General features: G+C 41.9%; 1 protein-coding gene across 8 annotated transcripts in view; it reads left to right on the top strand.

The window, feature by feature from the left end:
• The window catches only part of CALD1 (caldesmon 1), a 185,150-nt gene that overhangs the window by 65,874 nt on the left and 97,706 nt on the right, over positions 1–21,570 (top strand). For 7 of the 8 annotated variants that reach the window (XM_046020146.1, XM_046020141.1, XM_046020142.1 and 4 more), the window contains one exon: positions 19,600–19,709. In XM_046020146.1, coding sequence (XP_045876102.1) covers positions 19,639–19,709 — 71 coding nt within the window. In that variant the 5' untranslated portion in view covers positions 19,600–19,638. Of the gene's footprint in view, positions 1–18,757; positions 18,900–19,599; positions 19,710–21,570 lie in introns of those variants that run through there. The other variant, XM_046020144.1, reaches the window with a different exon arrangement.

The raw sequence follows: 21,570 nt of genomic DNA, 5'->3' as shown, positions 1-21,570 counted from the left end.
CCCAGATCAATAGTAATGAAGTCCTCACTTCCTGCAAAGAATGTTGATGACTTGAGGGACTAGGGAGATGATGAGTCAGTCTTCCCCAGTGCATAAGCTCACCTTTGCACAGACACTGGTGATTTCAGGGGCAATAAGTACCTTTCACTGCCCGTGAGCCCTCCTCAGCCAGAAGGAGAACTTTCACAGGCCAGAGGTCTGCTGGGGAGCAGAAAGAGGGGATTTCAGAAGGGAGAGGATGTAGAAAGTAAAGGAAACTTCACTGGTTCACAGTGTTGCCCAGGCTGGCACCAGTAGGAGGGAAAGTTTTTGAGGAATTTAGCGTGGTTCCCAGGCAAGTGTTATTTCCGGATTATATCCCTTGCATCCTATATTAGTTTGCTCGGTTGCCATAGCAACATACCACAGATCGGGTGGCCTAAACAACAGAAATTTCCCCACAGTTCTGGAGGCTAGAAGTCTGAGATCAAGAAGTCAGCAGGGTTGGCTTCCCCTGAGACCTCGCTGCTTGGCTTGCAGATGGCTGTCTTCTCCCTGTGTCTTCACATGGCCATCCTCAGCGTGCACACGTGTTTCGTGTCTCTCTCTGCACCCGTCTCCTCTTCCGACAAGGACACCAGTCATTTCACATTAGGGCTTACGCTAATCACCTCATTTTAAGTTAATCACCTCTTTAAAAACTCGATCTTCATATACATTTATGTTCTAAAGTACTGGGGGTTAGGACTTGAACATATGAATTCGGGGCACTGTAATTCAACCCATAATACCCCATCATCCTTTGTTTCTAATATGCAGATTTCTGGTTTATTGAAGATGCACTTCCCTCTGATCATCTCACCTGACTTCCATATAGCATGGACATCACTCTGAGAACATTTGGTTGTGCTGTGATGTGTTGTAGTCCTTTGTGTGCCGCTCTCGTTTTCCAGTAATGTAGTGTTATTTTTGAAATTGAAGAGTGTGCCTTTTACACGTCTCACAGGTATAGGGAAGTTTTATATATAGTAAGACATTTAATAATATATATTGAATGAATGGATACATAGATGCTTAGATATAGCCTCTGAACCTACAATTTATTTGCTCTAAGACTCTCCAAATGATGACTATTAGTGGTACTTTCTCCTCATTTGCTGCCCTCTACCACAACAAATGGAAATGAACATTGGAGAGGGACTGAAAGAAAAATATGATTAGCTGTCCCCAGGAGACTTACCTCTCTCCTCAGAAAGGTAGGAGACAGTGAATAGCATGAGCCTGCCCCAGATCCATCACTCTTCCGTGAGAGCATTGTTCCAGGAGATAGGAGGGAAGGATGATCAGTTTAGATTGGGATTTACTGAGTGTGAGGACTTGTGGGACTTCAAGGGCATACTCCGGTCTGAAGCCAGGTGAGAGAGAGCTAGAGACAGATGTTCCCTGTCAAAACCTCTGCTTAAGAATTAGAACCATGAGGGTGCCTGGGTGGCTCAGTGGGTTAAAGCCTCTGCCTTCGGCTCAGGTCATGATCCCAGGGTCCTGGGATGGAGCCCTGCATCGGGCTCTCTGCTCCGCGGGGAGCCTGCTTCCCCCCGCCCCCCTCTGCCTGCCTCTCTGCCTACTTGTGATCTCTGTCAAATAAATAAATAAAATCTTAAAAAAAAAAAAAGAATTAGAACCATGAGAATGTAGGAGGTCATCCAGACAGATTGTGTGGAGATAGAGAAGCGGTGTTTCCAAAACACCACCAGAAATTGTATGCAGAAGGTTTTCTTGGTAAATTACAGAAGAACCCTCCTGTGAAAAAGAAATCCACATGCTACCTCTAATGAGGGTTTGTAAGAACATATATATTAACTAATATATGCCTACCTATTTCTCTATCATTTATTTTGACCTATTTTATTTCTTCTTCTGTTCTCTCCTTTGGGTCTATGCCCCAAACCATTACTGTGGGGCTTTCCTTCCCCAACTTCGCCAACATCTAGCTAACTATATCCATGAGCATGTGTTTGACTCCCCAGGTTTCTGCCAATGGGGTCTCACACCTCAACTCCTTCCTTTTTGGCCATTCTCTTCATCAGCCAATCAGAGCTGATCAGACTGGACAGTAGAGGAACCTTGGGATTAGGTTCCTCAATGTCCAGAGAGACAGAAAATAGATCCTTCTCAGAGTCAGGTGCATAGACCAAATCATCTTGTCTAGAAAGCCAGTAAAGGGCTCAGTAGGGGGGAGGGGGCCACTTTCACACTGATCTCCTTCCTTAGTCCATTGATACCTGCTGGTTTTCCCCCTCCTCTACCTGTGCTCTCAAGGAGGCTTTGGCACTATTTTAGAACTTCACGGCCAGACCAGAATGGGGGCTGGGGGAGTGTGGACAGGCCATGATGGCCATAACGATCTTCTCCTAAGCACCACCAGCAATTGTCATTTCTCACAGGGCTGTGTTCATCCCAGCACCAGTTTCCTTGATTTTTCCTGCTTTCTGTGATACAAACAAAAGAAGGACAAGTATTTATTCATTTCTTCTATTTTTTGAAGTATTACTTTTCTTCCTTTGAATTCTCTCCTTGCAATTTTTTTTTCTCCCCTCTCTTAGTTCTCTTTCTTTAGCAGAACTTTGATTTTTCCTTGGATTGTCTGATTATCAGTGGAAGAGGCTTTCTGAGGTCTGGAAACTTCCTCCTTGTCTGCACACCCCACCCATGTTCTTTCATGAACTATGAGATACCAACTTTCTTGATGTACCTGCACCCTCACTTCCCTCTTGGTGTTCTTTGAGGAGCCAGGAAAAGATGCCAATTTTTATGCAGCTGTCCAGAACACCAGTGACACCTGAGTGAGAGATTTTTATTCAAATTGGTATTTACATAACATGAGAAAAGAGAAATTTTGTAGTCAAGGGAAAATTACTCTACTATCCATGAATGGCCTAGGTGGGGTGTTCCAAATGAATGGTGGCCAGCGGCCAGCAGAGGTGCCTCCCGAGTGGGTTTCATTAATTTCAGTCAGCTACAAGGTTTGGAGAGAAAGAGGATTTTCCTATGAGCATGTAAAAGAAGTGCTTTGAGTTGTAAGCCTTTGCCCTTGTTTAAGAACAGCGTAAATGGGAGATTTTATAACCACTGTGGGCCAGTATTTTTGGAGTCAGTTGAAGCTCCAGATGGAGTGGAAAGAGAAGTTTCTTTTTTTTTCTTTCTTTTTTCTTGAGTTTTGCAGAATGAGTCTCCCTGGGCACCTTTAATAAAGTGCTGAGTCTCTTGTTTAGTTCAAGTGTGCCCAAGCTTGTTATCACAGGATCTGAAGAGGGCTTTCTTACAACTAAGAACCTTTCCTATAGATTTCTGGTCTTGGCTCTAGAACCAGCCTCATATGTGAGAATGTCTTGAATCCACTCCTTTAGGAGTCCACGCTTAGGTCCTTGTCATGCAGTATAAGGAAGAAAATACTCAGTGAGACCAAGTTCGGTGAGGGCTTGAAAGGACAAGAGGAAAACAGTCCCATGGTCATCTCAACATTCTGGAAACCTTCACATTATTAGGCAGGGTAAGAGGACATTCCAGCATCACCATATGCAGATTTTGTAACTTTGGCCAAATGATGGAGGTTTCCAGGCCAGGGAATTGCAGCTGGCTTTCGGAGGTGTCTCTGTGGAAGTACGCATTCCTGCCTAGAAAAGCTCTTGGTGGAGGGGGGTTGTACCAGGGTGGACAAACCAAGATGAGGGCCACGGAGGGCAGGGAAAAACAGGCAGTGGTGTGAGGAGCACCTTCTAGAAGAAAGTCTGTTCTAGAACTCCTCTCCAGACTTTTTGTTCTAATGGGTATGAGTAAAGAAAAAAAAGAGAATGATTGTGCTATTCAACAGCTTTCAACCAAAATATCAGAAGTCTTACCTGAGTGTATAACTATGAGTAGATATATACAGTGGAAGGACATAGACCCAGCGGCTTCTGAACTCTGCTTTGAGCTGTTTAATAAAATGCAGTTGTGGACGACTTGTGCTACGTGCAGCCGTACTCCAAGAAGGTTTACGTAGAACAAGCACTCACTCTTAGGGGCACATCTGAAACAGTTTCCTTCATTCGCTATATCCTAAGTCCAACTAAATGCCAAATTAAATCTAGATATTTCTTTTTTCTGAATCGACTTTTACTAAGGAAAAGGGAGAGCTGCATTCCCTGAAACAGATATTTTGGGCCAAAATTATTACTTCGGCCTTTTTTTCCTCCTCTTTTTGCTAATTCAAAACAAAATGTCTATCATTCACTCTAACACCAGCGTTTAAGAGCTGGAGACAAATGGAGTCTGAATATTCACGCCAATGTGGTACAAATGAGCTGTGATTTCAGGATGCTGGCTGTTTCTCTGACAGGAGAAAAGAAGGGTTGACTAGTTTAATATCTTTGGCTGAAAACACTTTCTTATAAAAGGATGGAGAAGGCCAACATTAATACTGAGTCCTGTTACTGAATGACCAGGAAGGCTCTGTCATGGAATGGGGCATCCTCAGTCTGGGGAAAGTGTGTTCATCACACCCAGACGATGCGGAGGGGGAGCAAATTCACACACACAGGCTGAGACTGAAGGAAGGACATCGTCTAAAAACATTTTCTCCACGTTCTTCAAAGAATTCCTTCCATAAGTATATTATACCCGTGATTGTGAATATGACTCCGTCGCAGACTTACGCAGTGTGTAAACATAAAGACATGTGTTGTAATGAGAAACTCTGGGAGTATATCTGACTGCCCCCCTCAGAAGGCTGGCTAACGGTTTAGAAATAAAGATGCAGTTGTAAGTTGGGGTTTAAGGCGGAGGCTTGCGACCACCATTAGCACCATCTTTCTTGTTCCTCTTGTTCCTCAAACATACATATTCAGTCACTCATTAATTTACTGTTTCCGGAGTATAACGACCTGGACCCTCAAAGGACCCACAAAGGACCATCTCAGGTGCTTTGTGAGGTCTTGGCTACATTAGCAATTCTACCGTTCCTTCATTCTCTCCTATAAAACAGATGAATTTTTATTCAATGCAATGGAAACTTTGGTGAATCCAATAAGGCACTCAGTGACGTAAATTGTGATTTCCAATACTTCTGTTTTTTGTTGGCCTCATCTTGGCAAAGAGTCATAATATTTTAAATTTCTTTGCCCTCTTGTCCACCTGTCATGCTTAATTATGTCGTTTATACACAAAACATAGCAGTGTGCTGGCTATATGTATAATTCTACTTTGCTGAAAATTGGTTTGAAGAATGATGCATAATTGTGCCCAGTATTATTTGTTCCCTAAATTCTGGTTTTCAGGAAACATTTTTTAAAAGGGGAACATAACTGTAGTTTCAAAGCTATCGAAAATTAAAAGCAAAATAAGGAAACTGTGACATTTTTATGGAATGCTCAGAAGACCCTAAGGTCTTTCAACAGAGCTGCAATTGGAGGGCCCCTCCCTTGGGCACATCTCCGCCACAGCCCTTCTGCTAATTTTTTTTTACATTTAATACTGTATTCTCTTTCTTAAAGAAGGCCTCCCAGACAGTCTTCACATCTCACAAGCGTGGCTCTGCCCTGAGACTGACACAAACAGATAAACTTAGATGACTTATCTTCACATTTAAAACTAATTACATTTTTTAAAAAGCAAAGAAATAGTCAAAGTATGAAGTACTGTATTTTATTTTTTAAGACCTTAGAATGAATTCAGCTTATTTTCTAAAGTAAACCCCACTTAAGTGAAATAATAAATTAGTTTGCCAAAACACAAATGAACATACATAGGAGTTTCAGGGATGCCTGGGTGGCTCAGTTGGTTGGGCATCTGGCTTTGGCTCAGGTCATGATCCCGGACTTCTGGATTAAGTGCCTAATTGGGCTCCCTGTTCAGCAGGGAGCCTGCTTCTCCCTCTGCCTTCTCCCTGCTTGTGCTTTCTTTTTCTCTGTGTGTTAAATAAATAAAATCTAAAAAAAAAAAAAAAAAAAAACACATGCACAGGAGATTCATTTTTACTTCACTAATAAACATCACGAATGGAGCGTACCCTAACATGGAGCAGGCCAAATTCTCTGGCCAGGAAACAGCGCCTACTAAAGGACATTTGTACAGGAGCATAGATCTTTCCAGACAATCACACAGTCATTTCATCATCAAGGTTCTTGCCACAGTCTACCTTGTATGATCCACTTACAGGTCTTTTGAGATGAATGTGATTAGAAGCACAGACTCTGGGGCCAGGCTGCCTGGATGTAAATACCAGCTCTATCATTTCCTAGCTCTGTTACCTTGGAGACTTGACTCACGCTCTCTGGGCCTTTTTATCTGTAAAATGGAGACAATACAGATTGTTAACAAAGATTTAAATGATATTTATAAAATTCTGAGAACTGTGCTTGGTACAGAGTAGGTGCCATTTAACCACAGGCTAAGTAAATAAACTTCTCCAGGTGGACTGTAAGCTTGTGTGGGTTCTTTTGTGGGTTTAAGCTTACATCCCCTCACAGGATGTAGCCGGGCACATGATCAGCCATTAATGAATGGCCCTATAATCAGGGGTCACAAACTGGCAACCTTGGGCGCACACTGACCTGCATGTATGTGCTTCTCTTTCTCAGCATGGGTTTTTTGTAGTAGTTGTTGTTGTTTTTAAATTTGAATTTGAATGCTCTTAGAAGTCATCCATTCTTCTCCAAGTGGAGGGCACATCAGGTAATGGGAGAGAGAAGCAGAGACAAAGGTCCAGCGGCAGAAACAAAGGCTGTATTATTGCAGGGCAGAGGAGCGTGGCCTGGGCTGTGAGCTGTGTTTTCAAATTAAGGGTGGGGTCTGGAGAGGAGTCATGTGATGGGTGTAGCAAAGCCATTTCATGGAAGGCCCCTGCGAGTTCCAGGGAGGAGGATGGTGGTGTGTGGGAAGCAGATCATTCTTCCTCACCAGGCCCTTCAATAACCGAGTCATGTAAGCCTTCCCAGTCATCATCCCTCACCTGCTTATTCCCCAAGCCAGGAGTCCTACATGCCCAACAGCTTCCCAGACCCAAAGGCTGTCACTGAACGGAGACAGTAGTAAACCTTGGGTTGCTGCTGTTTCCAGTTAAAGGCATCTTTGATTGCTCCTCCTGCTAATAAAGAATATTCAAGTTCAAGGGAAATGGCCTCTCATTTCTGGGGTCAATTCAGCCTTTCTGCTATGTAACATCTGTTTTTGAAATTCGGCTGAGACCCTGACTTAAATCCATTTAACTTAAAAAGCAGCAAGAGAACATCTTGTTTTCATGAATATCCAGGGGCTGTGTGTCAACAAATGAAAGGTCTGTTTGTGGTATTCAAAGGGGAAAAGCTGGTTGTGCGATGTTCTGCCACTGGGGTAAATTTATTGTGGACTCTTCATTTCTTGGAATCATGAAAAAACAAAGTAGACCAGCTTTGTATCAATCAGCAAATTTTGGCTTAATCGTGGGCAGGAAACGTGCTTTTCTTGTCAGAAGGTCACTGAGCTGGATGGTTTCCAAAAAGATGCCCTCACATGTGCCTCCTACTTCAGCCACGTGAAGTTATCTTAAGTGGATTCTCTATGTCTATATAAATTTTGGCAGACAGCATCTGATAGATCATTATTTTTATATCACTTACACCGGACCTGAGGTGGGAAAGAAGGGGTGAGAATAGTTCGCCATTCCTCAAACCTGACTAAGCTACTTTATTCCTCACACACTTATTTAGGAGAGACAAATAGAGAAAAGTTTGATTCATCAGCACCCAGAAGAGTGAGTGTCTGGCTCAAAACAGATGTCTATATATATGTGTTTGTTTAATGAATATAAACTCTGGTCTTATGAACTCACGTTCTCTTTAGGAATCCATGTCTGTGTGTGGATTAAGATCATTCCTGTCTGAAAAAGCTGTTACTGCTCACGTCCTCTTTCAGTCCAAAGAAAAGCATTAGGTCACTCCTGTCGCTCTCTTGGAGCGGTGTGTTTTTCCTTTCTAACCCTTATCCCAATTTGTATTTTTTTTATTTATTGCCTATCTCTACCATTAGACCGTAAGCCCAGCAAGGGCAGAGTCGTCGTGTTCACGGCTCATTTGCTACACCAAGCAAGGTGGCTAGTACGTGAATATTACTTTACAATATTTGTTGATTGTTTTTCCTGATGTTTTCGTTGTGATGATGGTTGTAGAGCCTTAAGCATTCTTGACTCTGTATGAATTTAATCTCAGTGAAGTCAACAGGGCTTATAATGCAGTTGAGACCTTTTGTGTGATGACATACTCACACTCATTTGACCATACCCTCTATTGAAAGTTATGGTGGAATGGGTTAGTCTAACCATCTCTGTTTTCTCAAGTTGAAGTTTCTGAGCCACATCTGCCATTATAGCTGGCCAAGATCAATGTCATAGCACATGGCAATAGTTTAAGGGCTTTTTTCCTCTCAAACCGTTAACTCATTCCTGGTAGTATTCAATCTATGACTTCAGCCTTATTAGCCATAAATTCTGGCCCACTGAGCTACTTGGTAAAGGCAGTACAAGTATCTGTGGTCAGAAAGAAGGCATTTTTGGTGCCCAATGGACATACAGTTTAATGTGCATATTTGTTTGTTTGGTGGTCATGTAAGCCTTTCTTATGATCAAGCAAGCAGGAACACTTCAGCTTGAAGGGGGAACAAGGTAGAATCACTTGCTCCATTTTGCTTTGGCTGTCTGCACAGACAGGGCTGAAATGGGAATGATTTGTGTGTTCCAGAGGATCTCAAGAGAAATGCTCCTTCGTTTACAGGAGGTGCAATTCCACAACAGTTTCTTGCTTTGTATACTTGAAAACATTCCCAAAGAAACAAAGTTGGATGCAGAAAAAATAATGAAAGAAAAGAAAAATAATACTCTGAATTCTGAACAATTCTGCTTTACTAGGTTGAGCTGTCTGCCAGCTGGCCACAGTGTTGACTACTTGTAATATATACTTTTGGTAGGCTGCATGTAGTTCTTGGAACTGTTTATATTACACGGCAGAAACTTAATTATTCTAAAATTGGCAGGACTTGCTTTGGTTACTTAATACAAAATTGCTTAGTCATCTTTATACTTAGTGTGGACAGCATTGTTTGAGTGTGAAAAGCTGGGAAATGCACATGTGCTCCAAAGAGACTTTAGATCAGGTAGAAAAACAAGAAGGTATCATTTTTTGCAAGATGCTTAGCAGGTGGTTGCCACATGTTTTAATTGGACAAGCTAGGTGCCTATTGAGTTGAAGTCCTTGATTACAAGTATTTCTCCATTTTCCTTGTGGATTTTGTAAGAAGTAAAAATGTGCTGCTGCAGCTTCCCAGACTGTGTTCTTCTGCATTTTGCAAAGTGCAGGTATCCCAGCATGAGGGTGAGGGACGCTAGAATCAGTTATCAGAGCAGCTTTCTTTCTCTCCGAAACAAACAAGGATGTCCTTTCAAGCTGGTTGACACCCAGGTCTTCCCTTTGCCTCTTCTGGTTTGAATACCTACCTTACCACACTGGAACTACTGCCTTCCAAAGGCAGCACAGTTTTATAGAGCGCCAGCAAGGAAGCGGGCAGGCAAAATGAGTCTCTTCCGAGTGGCTTAGAGTTTGAGGTGGCGCCGGAGGTCTCCAGGTTTTTCCAGGAATGCTCGTGGCAACCTCACACTCTTCCTGTGACCTGGGCTGGGACTCCTGAGAGAGATGGTGAGAAAAGATAAAAGTCCTATAGCCAGTGGATAATGACACCAGGCTTAGGAGGGGTGGGTTCCCAAGCAAACATCCAGAACAGTGCCGTATGTTTCTAATTACTGAACATGGTTAGAGAGCGAAATCAGGCAACACTTTTTTTTTTTTTTTAGACTGATGGAAGCATTTAAATCGGCTCTGAATGTCAGTATTTTCTAATTATGATGGAGGAGTGGCAAGGAATCTCTAAAGACCTTGGCAATTTAGAGAGTTTCAGCCCAACCCTGATTCTCTTCTTTTTTTATTCATCATGTGTCTTCTTTGTCCTTCTTTCTCTTTCCATGTTCCAGAACTAGCCTATTCCCTCAGTTACAAACGCCTCATATCCCTCTCCTGAAGTCAGAATGTCTTTCTAAGACAAAATTCTTTTCCACCAGAGGAAACAACCACAGCTACAAATCGCAATATAAAATAGAGCTCCATAGTGAGCCACCATCCATCCCAAGGCAGACTAAAAGCTGGCCTGGAGACACACACGGCCTTTTGAAAGAGCCTCAGCCAAGTTCCTCCATTTACCATTTAAGTACAATGAAAGAAATGCCCTGGAATCCATTCCAATTCAACAAGTCTTCAACCTTGCTGACTATAAGAAAAAATAGTTAAGGGACTCTTAGACTGAGTCCTTAATACCACTTCGAAGGATCACAAAAATGAGCAATAACCTCAAGGAGATTACCATCTTCTAGGAAAGACAGAGATGTACCTAGAAATTCAAATACAAGTCATAGATTAAGCGCTCCAATAGAAATCCGTAGGTATCCATACAAACTCATGTCAGTGAGTAAGTGGTTCAGGGACCCTGTAGTCTTATGCTAGTCTTAAGCCTATACTGTGAGTCATTTCTTACGTGAAGAAAAGTCCAGAACTCTCCAAACTAACAACTGGGCAAACTACCATCTACATGATTCATGTGAAAAGAAAGAGGAAGCAGTCTAGGCACTTTTCAAGTTATTATTTAACTTCTATGTTATGTATTATGCCCAAAGGATATCATGGATAATGTCCCTTGGTTTGGTTTCAGAGCTTTTCATCTAAGATTATAAACTCCTAGAAGATAGCCTCTAACTTGCTTCGTAATTCTAGAACACAATAAATGCATTTGAAGATCATGATGAATTGAAGTTGAAAAATTCACTAGGGAATGATTTGTCCCGAATTAATAATAGCATGTCTTTCATGTACAAACCTGTACCACTGGCACATAACTCTGAATTGTCTCCCGCAATGTAACTGGATATATATCCTGCCATCTGAACTGTCTGACCTTGCTAATAATACCTTGTATCAACATGTTAGCTGGCTAAGGCTCTGGATCTAGGTGGTGGTGTTGGTTGTGTTTTTTGGGGGGTGAGGGGGAGCAAGAGAGGGAGAGAATCTTAAGCAGGCTCCATGCCCAGCACGGAACCTGATGTGGGGTTCAATCTCATGACCCTGAGATCATGACCTGAGCCAAAATCAAGAGTCAGATGCTTAACTGACTGAGCTACCCAGGTGCCCCTGGATCTAGTTTTTGATCCCTAAATTGGAAATGTTAATTGGAAAACCAGTCACAAAGAGCGGACGCCCGGGTTGCTGATATTTTTACAGCTGAGGTAGACCAGAAAGGCCAAAGGGTTGTGCGAGTCAAACCACTATTGTGTAAAATATGGATATTCTCTGTATGGTGTTTACCATTGGTAAAGCCCTATGAGCTCCGATCTTGTGTTGCAAATAAACCACTCATGGTTCTTGTTACACAGTTAGAAGTGTAACTTCTTACATGTAACTTCCTGCTGTTACACGGTTAGAAGTCAGACGGTGTCTTCGGCTGCTTTTGCTTGTGCTGAGCACTTTACTTACTCGGTAGCAAGTGCTTAGTCACAGTGAGACTGTCCGACCCAATGACCCTCTGCAGGAGAACAGAGAGGTTACTCATGAAGGGATTAAAAGAGCACATCTCGGGCTTCCAGCAGCTGTCCTGTACCACAGCCCACGTATTACTCCATCTCCTCTATGAGACTATCGGTCTTTCAAGTCTGAGACCATGTCTTACACACCGTCTTATCTTTTAACTGCAGAGCATTACTTCACACAGTGCAGTCATTTCATGCAGGGAGTTAGAAGGCCTTCCGGGGGGGCTCTCTAACAGAACTTTCTGTGGTGATGAAAATGCTCTCTGCGTTGTCTTATATGGTAGCCACAGAGCACTTGAAATGGGGCTAGTGAAGCTGAGACACGGAATTCTTCATTTTATTTACTTTTCATTATTTTTCACTTGAATTGCCTCACATGACTAGTGACTACCATATTGGACAGCACAGCCATAGAATCTTAAAAACTATCTTTCACTACAGCCCTACCTATTATTGGATAGTTCTGTTGGGGCAAGGACCCCACCCTTTTACATCAGAATTAGCTTCTGTTATCAGGCATATATTTAGAAAACACACTTACACGTCTCTTCTGCCAAAGAGCATTTTTGGTTCTCCCACAGACACAGACTGGTAGAGAAGTTCCATCTTTGCCTCAGCATTTGCACCTATGCCTTTGACCTCTCTCTAGGGGCCAAGAGCAGAAGTGGCCCCATGCCTGTTCTAAATTGGTATTAACCTATGCCTTTCAGTGTAGTTTCCTTGAGTTTACCAAGGAAAAGTATTTTAAACTCTGGGGGCGGGGGTGGGGGGAAGGGCACCGAAGTAATTGTGTTCCACATTTTCACTTCTCCTCACTCTTCTCAGAATGGTGTAGAGATTATTCTAAATACCAGTGGTGGTTTCCCACTGATTGGCTGTGGTTCAGGAGCTCTTGCCAAAGTTCTATACATCTCAGTCTTCTTTCTTTAAATGGAGATGAATCTACTTTTCCTACCGGAGGGTCAAACAATGATTGCCCTAGAGACCAGAAGTGCTCCAAATAAAACAGAAATGTTTATGCTAACATTTCAAGATGCGACCTGAAGTCCCTAAATGAGTTGTCTTCTCAAGTGCTGGAGTCAGTGTACATCAACACCATTGCTTCATAAATCTTAAATGCCCAAACTGTCCAGTCTCAACTAAGGTGAAGAGAGGACACAAAGACATTGATTTTAGTCATGTTAAGTCTGTCAGTGTTTTATACAAATAGAGAAAAAGTAATGATAAAAGACTGAGCAGGAATGGAGAGAAAAAAAAACAGGCCATAACCTGTTAGCCTGCTCTTAGTGTGGCTTCATGTTCTGGATTCCACTGATGGAGAACAGAAACAACTTGAGAAGACAGAGCTCTTCAGGTTGATCCCCTTGATTCTTATTCTGTGTTGCTGGTCTTGACAAATGTGCCTTGGTGATTGCATGTATTTTTTTTTTCTTAAGTAGCACAGATTTTTGGAACAAGATGGTGAAGGTTGAGCTCAAGTTAAGTCCAAACTGTATGTTACAATCCATGTGTTTATTTGGTTTTTGAGTCCCAAATGAACTATTCTGTTCAGAAAAGAGCAAAGCAGGTTGATAAATTGAATTTTTTTAAAAAGGACAAAAGTTCATTTTCTACAGTCAGAAAGAAAACACTGCCAGATTTACTGTGTAACTACTGCAAATGTGGGTTTATATAACTTTTGAGATTCGTATATAGTCTTTTACCAAAGTCTTTAATTCACTCTGCAAACACTGATCAGTCAATAAAATATAGAGATGAATCAGCTTGAATTACATTTTCCATACTCAGAATGATAAAATCTAGAATAAAAATCTGATGGTTCAAATCAGCTATAATTCCTGGGTGCCTACTATGTTCCAATAGTGAAGGGATTTTTTAAGCAATGGTTATCTATTCATAAGTGGCCTTAAGAGTGAAAATATACAGAAAATATGATCTCAATAAAATATTTAAATACTAGTTAGAGCAATCGAATGGTGGCAAAGCAGTACATTTATTAATTACCAAAATAAATGATAGATATTTAAGGAGAGACATAGTCACTTCTAAGCTAGAGTCCTTAGGAAAGCCATCATGAAAAAGTGAAAATTGAGCCAGGAATTCATGACTAATTAGAATATGGACAATGAAATAGGGAGCCCATTCCAGATGGATGCGATGTGTGAATTACAAGTGCAGAAAAGGAAAATTGAATGACATGGTTGAGAAGCAATAAAATAGTTTCATCTAGGATGCCATCAGACAATGTGCTTGGAAAGAAAGTTAATGCTTTCTAAATTAGAAAATCAGAAGAGCATGTACTTGGATATCATTGAGACCTGGAAAGGAGAAAACATGGACATATCATGTTTGATGCATCCATCTTTGCTGGATGGGAGAGCAGGCACGGAACCATAGTATTATATAGAGTAGGATGAAACCTTGGACCTTGTCTAGTCCAAGCACCTCATTTCACATTCCTAAGTCTGAATCCAGATCACTGTTTACCAAGGGTTTGCGGAGGAAGACAACTGAAGGATTGAAGTGAGTGAAGGCCATTCGAAGGGCAGAGGTGAGGAGTCCTACGGGAGATGTGACACCGAGGAATCACCCAGTACATGTAGGATGGGGAGAAGCATCACTTAGCCACAGTGAGCACCCAGCTGAAATTCACACAGACCTTTGAGGCAGAGAAAACATGGATCCTCCCACAAAGCCCTGAATCTCGAGAATAAAAACCAGAAAAGACTGATAGTTGTGATCCAAAATTGAACATGGGTATGATAGAGCTGGTAGAAGTTTAAGGAAACAAGAAAGTCTGAAATACAAGTTCCAGGAGGACAGGGACCTTTTCAGTCTTGTTCACTGTTGTATCCCCAGGGCATGTGATAGAACTTGGGACCACAGTAGATGCCCAGTAAATGCTTATTGCATATTGATGGTATACATGTTTTTTGGTGGGACTTCACTGAATGAGTTAGATCATGAAATTTGCAGTGGGTAAATAATGGTGACTAGTCAGAAAGATCTGTCTAGTAATGGTTATGAGCCTTGAAACATTAGGGTTCCTTGCAATAAAAGAAAAATAGTTACATTGGGGATGAAGTTATAGTGGTCAGAAGAGGAAGGTGTATAATAAGGAAGGCGCAGTGCAAGAAAAGAAACTCTAATATGACAAAAGTATGCAGTGATACTGTCCAGAATCTGAGCGTCCTGGTTTATGAGTATTAAAAAGAAGTAACAACAAAATAATAGAGGCTTAATTGGTATCTGCAAGGTTTAATTTAATTGAGATCTCTGAGACATGATAATTCTGTTATTTAAACCAAATGGGTGTACAACTGAAGAGGCATGAGTAATTTTGAAGATCACTTCTTACCTAAGTTTATATGATCCAATGAATGAGACCAGAGGTCACTGACAATAGTCTTCTCAGAACTTTCCCAGGGCACTCTCATTTATTTCCTGAAAGGGGAAACAATTCCTAGAGGGAAATAATGTATTAGTCCAAGAATATTATAGTGGTTAAAAGCACACACTTTGAAATCTGTAAAACGGGGATTTTAATAGCTACTTTACAGGTTTATTATGTAGATAAAATAATTTAACATATTTTTAAATGGCCCAGCAGAGCTGTCAAGCCACAAAAAAACATAGAGGAAACTTAAATGCCTATTGCTAAGTGCAAAAAGCCAGTCTGAACAGGCTATATACTGTATGATTTCAACTATATGACATTCTGGAAAAGGCAAAGTTATTACAGAAACAGTAAAAGGATCAGTGGTTGCCAAAGGTTGGGGCAGGGGAGGGAGGAAAGGGTGAAGAGATGGAGACCAGGGGCTGTTCAGTGCAGGGAACCTATTCTGATACTATGATGGTTGATACGTGATACAACATCAGGTGTGGAACTCAATGTAACCTATGGATTTTAGTTAATAATAATGTATAATATTATAATTATATATATATAATACATATAATAATAATGTATCAGTATTGGTTCATCAGTTGTAACAAATGCTCCACACACTACAAGGTGTGAATTAGGCTGTACTAGTTTTGTGGGGCTGCCATAACACAGTACCACAAAAGGAGGGGCTTAGGACAGCACAAGCATTGATTCAAAGTTCTGGAAGTTAGACATCCAAAATCAAGGTGTCAGCAGGGCTCCCTCTCACTAAGCTGTCCCATCTCTCTCTCCCAGCTCTGCTCCCGCAGGTATCCCTTGCCCTCCACCTTCTCTGGGCATTCTCCTTGTGTCTTTACATTGTCTTCTCTCTGCGTATGTGTCCACATTTCCCCTCTCTATGAGAACACTAACAATATCAGAGCAGGGCCCACTCATCTTGTCTTGACTTACATCCACAAAGGTACTCTTTCCAAATAAAGTCACATTCTGAGGGCTTAGGTCTTCAATATATTTGGGGGGGGGGTTACACAATTCAGTACAAACATAAAAGAGACTAGGCAGGGGAGAGGAAAGGATGGGAACTCTACACTTTCTGTTCATGTTGTCTTTAAACTTGAAACTATTCTGAGGAACGATATCCATTAATTAAAAAAAAAAAGCAAGAAAAAAAAATAACCCAACACATTGTACATATTCAGTAAACGTTAGAGACTTCTGGATGCTGCATTAACTTATCCAGTGTCCCTGACACAATAGATTTTATTCTTGATGCATTCCAAGATGAGCAGTAACATTGCCTGAAGATCCCAAGGCCTTCCCCAACCCATTCACTGTTCAGTTTGTGATGATTTGAAGGTAGATAGGACTTAGCTTTCTCCTTGGTTTCTCCCCGTAATAACTGAGTGGTAGATCAGAAAGCTGTCTGCTCACGATGTTCTCCTGCCCTTGACTGGATTTTGTGGTGTCGTTACCAGAAGGAAAGGGCTGCATGTTAACTGGTTTGGAACCTGTAACACCGACTTATTTCTTAATTACAGCAGCATAGATTGTGCCCTGTCTTAAGAAAATCTAGTATTTGGGAGCCCATATTGAAAAGACACAGGTATCTTAGGTAATGATTCATCAGCAGAAGTCATGTCGGATTCCTTTCAATAGCATGACAACAATCCCCCCCTTACAATACAAAAATTTAGATTTTTCTCATGAAACTTTCAAGGACCCATCTGTCACATTCATGGGTATATACCATGGGTATATATACTTCCTCAGCGTACACTTCTCTTCAGGCTAACCTGACCGTTTGTGACCCTCTAGAGCTCCACAGTGTACAGTATCTCTTTGCCTTGACATTTCGTCACCTCATTGGTTGAGAGTTTGTTTCCCAACCAATGTTGCTGGAAGAAACTCAGCATTGACTGAGGGTAGGGGAGGAAATGAGAGATTAGGAGCTGGGGACGTGGAAGCCACAGCTCCCCAATAAAGGGGGGGAAAATCACTTACAATCTCCCCAGACATGGCTCCCCTTAATAGGACAGTGCTAGAGAAGTTTGGAGGAGCTCTGTGGGATAAGAGAGTGATGATTAAGGAAGACCTCTGGCCCCATCCTGGTGGGAGAGCAACTGAGAACGATTTTCATAAGCATACACACCTTCCCTCCCCTGCACAACCTCATACACCCTAATGGAGGGTCCTACCTCCATTATGCACATGTGCACTCTCCTCTCCCTCACATGCTCTTGCCACATGTCCACAAACCATAACCCAGAAAGGTACGTGTCTGCGTAGATGCATCCAACAGCGACCCCCTCCCCCACCCCTAGTGCCCCACGTACAGGCTCCGCAGCTTTCACATGAATAAATGGACAGATAGACTTTGTCTCTGGTTGGGAAAGAAACAAAAAGCGCCCAAGTAAGTACTAAAAGGTGAGGAGTAGGTGGAGACAATGGGTAGCTGAAGAAGAAATTGGGTGGGGAGAGAGCCAGGGAGGGTGGGCAGCCAAAGGGACCACGTGCTCTTAGTCAGTCTCCCCGCCCTGGGAGCACTCCGAGACTTGACCAGGCTCTGGCAACCTCGCGAATCCCCAGCCTGCTCTGGGGTACTGACTTCGCTGCTGTTAGCACCTGCACACCCCAGTAGCCTGGGGAAATCAAGGCGTGGCTCCTAACGAAGCAGCCCTCAGGCCGGTGGAGCTTGGGGAAGGAAGGAGCAGAGGGTTTCGAGGATGCTTTTCAAGCTACTTGGATAAATTAAGAAAAGTGAAATTGTTTACTTACAGACAGACCTCTTTCTCCCATTTCTGTTTGCTGTTGCTATAGTTATCAGCCAAGAGGTTCGTCTACAACAAAAGACTGTGCCGAAAAAGGGATGAGAAGAGATTACTCTCTCCCTGCACCTAGCATTCAAGTCTCCCCGAAGTTCAGTCCCACTGCCCATAGGGCCCTTCTCTTCCTGCACTGCACGCAGAATGGGAGCCCACCTGGGGGTGGGGCGGGAGGGCGGGGGGAGACACACACCCCACCACCACCACGACCTCTCAAGGGATGCTCAAATCACTTGTTGTCCATTCTGATAACTATGGAGAGATCAAGCTGGAAAACGAAGAGATATTTATGGTTGATGAAATAGTAAAGGAAAACGGTTTCTTTTCTTCATGACCAGCAAAGTACTTGGAAAGTACTCTTGTTAAGAGTAAGATAGAGAAACACCTTCAAATTTTAAAATTCCCAATAAACACCAAAATTCCAATTTCTAAAAGATTTATAAGCAGTATAAATAATACCCTGAGGGATAGGAAAGGGGGGAAAATGCAAACATTGCGTAGTTGTGTTTTTGTTGGCAGAGATTTTATTTTTGTTTTTGTGAGTTTTTTTCAGGGGAAAAATGCTGGAAAAATAAAAGAATCTGACAATTTATTTAGGATACTTTCTGAGCCTGGCTTCAAAATCCGAGTTTTGCTTTCTGCACCCCTCAAGCAAAAATCTCATTAGGTGATGGCTTTACGTTTTGCATAGCTCCTTATTTTCCTACGCAGGGCAAATGGCTCGTCTCACGTGCACAGAAAGGGCTGGAAAATATTTTTTGTGATCTGAGTGCAGCGGAGAGTCTAGGATTCCAGAGGAAGTGGAGGCCTCCCGCTCCACACAGGAAACAATCTTCAAGCAGGCCTTAAATGCCAGATTCCAGGCCGAGTTTAACTAACCACTGACAGCTCTGTAAACAAAGCAAGGACAAAAAGAGCCCGCTTCCCCTTTTCTGGTAGTCATTTTGGGTTTGGGGGCTGCAGGGGAATTCTGGAATCCTTGGCTTCATGGCACAGGAGCGCAAGGGAAGCGAGCTCCTCAGTTGAAGAGCTGGAAAGGGAAGATCTTTCTGGGATTAAAACCATCACGGAGGAGGTAGGAGAGGATAAAATGGTTGGGTCACAAGGAGCCGGGACTTTTGAGCTCTGAAAACAGCTTGATCATCTGCAACTGCTTTTAAAAATGCTGCTGACTTGCGTTTATTCCTGGTATTATTGCTGTGGTCTTTTTTTTAATCATTCTGATATTAATATTCTTTCAGAACATGCAAATTATGCCTGGATGCTTCTATTATTTTATTACTATTTTCATTCTGCTCCCTTTCCTTTTCTCTTAATACCTACATATTCCTTTTTGCGCCACTTTTCTTTTTTTCACTCTTTTTCTCTTTTCCTCTTTCTTTGTTCACTTTTTCATAACCTTTGTCTGTGGCTCAGAAAGTTACAAAGAACAAAACCATTCAGTAGCTTTTAAGTGTTCTTACCAGGATTTCAAATCTTCAAAGTCTCTCTGTCTCCTGAGGTTTTTACTTATTGATTTTTAACTGTCATCCTGGGATCTTTACTTATTTGTCTCTAATAAGTAAATTTCATGAAAGAGACTGAATTTAGCACATGAAGGACTCAGCTCAGGAGCCAGAAATTGGTCAGTAACCACCTTGCCAGCCTTCTAAGGTGTTTTTCTTCAGAATAAAGAAGAAGAGAGTGTGAAGAAATGGCAGGGGGCCAAAGGTGAAAGTGATTCATGGGAAACACTTTGATTCATCTGTGATATTGACCTACCTCCTCCCTGTTAGGTCCAGATTCTCCCGTCTCCCTAGACCTGAAGCCACACCATGGATGATTTTGAACGTCGCAGAGAACTCAGGAGGCAAAAGCGGGAAGAGATGCGTCTCGAAGCAGAAAGGTAAGGATCTAAGTTGGACAGGATTTGTAGTCTGTTACTAATAGTGCTGGTTTCAGGCTCCAAAGATCATCACTCTGAAGAGCCAAATATATTCCACACTAAACTGTTTGCCAAAGTCGTTATGGAAAATTTTCCTGTTATGACTCTAAATGCTGCGTAAAAAAAAGAAAACCAACATCAAGGAAAAGAGAGATTCTAGAGGAAGCAAATAGTTGCATTAAGTCAGAGCCTACACTGGAATTTTTGAATAACAAAGGCAATGTGTGGATAAAAGTTTTAAAAGCAGTTATAATGTTGAAATGACAGGAAAAATGACAAATGCTGACTATTGAAACCAACTAGGAAACGGGAGTCTTTGGTCTAAAAATATAAAGGCTATAAGACCCAGGTGGATCTTGTGACAAATTTTTATTCTCATTAGAAAAGTAATCAAATCCAGTAATCCACATATTAAAGGTTAATAGTTAATGGAGATTCTGAGTCTTAGTTGGAAGCTGTTGTATTGTTTGAGGCCTCTGTTGTGGTGACTTCAAGGACAGGTTGGGGCAGTAAAGCAATGACATACGAGGTATGGGGCATAAATGCATCTTGTAAAATTTGGGCCTCAGGGCAAAGGACATATAACGTGGCTTAAATCAGACAGAGTAGGCATTCTTGGGTGTACCTGGCCAGAGGGAAGTATTTTATTTCAGGGAGAAACCACATGTAAATGGAGATTCTCTCCAGGCATTTGGAGATAGAAATGTTCTATCTTTGTACAGAAAGGGAAAGAAATGATTATTAGAGGACAAGTTTGGAAACACCCAGTGTGGGATGGCAAGTGGACGGTAGTGATAATGTCAAGAAAGCAAGCGTAGGGAGAGTGAGAGGTCATAAAGACATAAGAGAAGCCGTCAGAGGAGACAAAAGTGTCAAGGAGATGGGGAGAACTAAGGCGAGCATCCATGCTGAGTGGCCTCACCGTCTTACAGGCAGTCCTGAGCCCAGGGGGCACACCTCTTACTCTTCCCAGTGATGTGTTACATGGCCTTGAGCCAACTGAAAATCAATGGAATACCTTTACCCAACAAATACTTATTAAGCACCAACCAAATTTCCATGTCTGTGCTAGGGACAGGGGAAGCAATGATGAGATACACATAGGTGTGCTTCTGCTTTTATGTCCCTCATGGCTTTCTAGGAAACCAACATATAGCAAGATCAAAAAACAGACCAGGCCAGAGTCTGGGGCTAGAGGGACTCAGGAATGAGGACAGGAAATTGAGCATCAGGCTAGATCAGTATCTTCAGCGTCTTTGCTTTCTAGGTGAGCAGGGAGATGAGAAATTGATGTGCAAGGAACGCTAATACCAAATTGCTGTGATTTCAAATACGGTAATTACAGTGAACAAACTTGGTTTCCTAAGAACCAGAATTTTGCCTAAGAATTTTCTACACATCTACATGGTTCATCCCTTCCAGTTTTTTGTTTTCTGTACAAGGACATATCTTCCTTTAAAGTCAGTCATTAAAGGAATGTACTCAGTGAAGCTTAGTTAGGTACCCTTAATAATCTAAAGTAAATTTATACAAATTTATCCTAATTGGGGTATTATGTTCCATCTGATTCCTTTTCTTTATTTTTTTTCCCAAAGGAAGTATTTAAGTACTTCCTTACACTTGTACTGTTTACCTTTTCATGTTTCAAGATGAAGCTTTTAGGTCTGTTATTCTGTGATGTGTTAAATAAGTCCATGTTCACTCTTTAGGATTTTATAAAATCTGATCCTTTATGGGAAAGTGAAGGTCAGGTTTTATGGTCCAACCAACTTTGATAGTAAAGTTCAGGGTGTGTACAGGAAACAGATGGCCAGAACCAGAA

Source organism: Meles meles, chromosome 10 (assembly GCF_922984935.1).
Source record: "Meles meles chromosome 10, mMelMel3.1 paternal haplotype, whole genome shotgun sequence".
Lineage (NCBI taxonomy): Eukaryota > Metazoa > Chordata > Mammalia > Carnivora > Mustelidae > Meles > Meles meles.
Note: the sequence above shows the minus strand (reverse complement) of the source record. Positions and strands in the feature narration are given on the sequence as shown.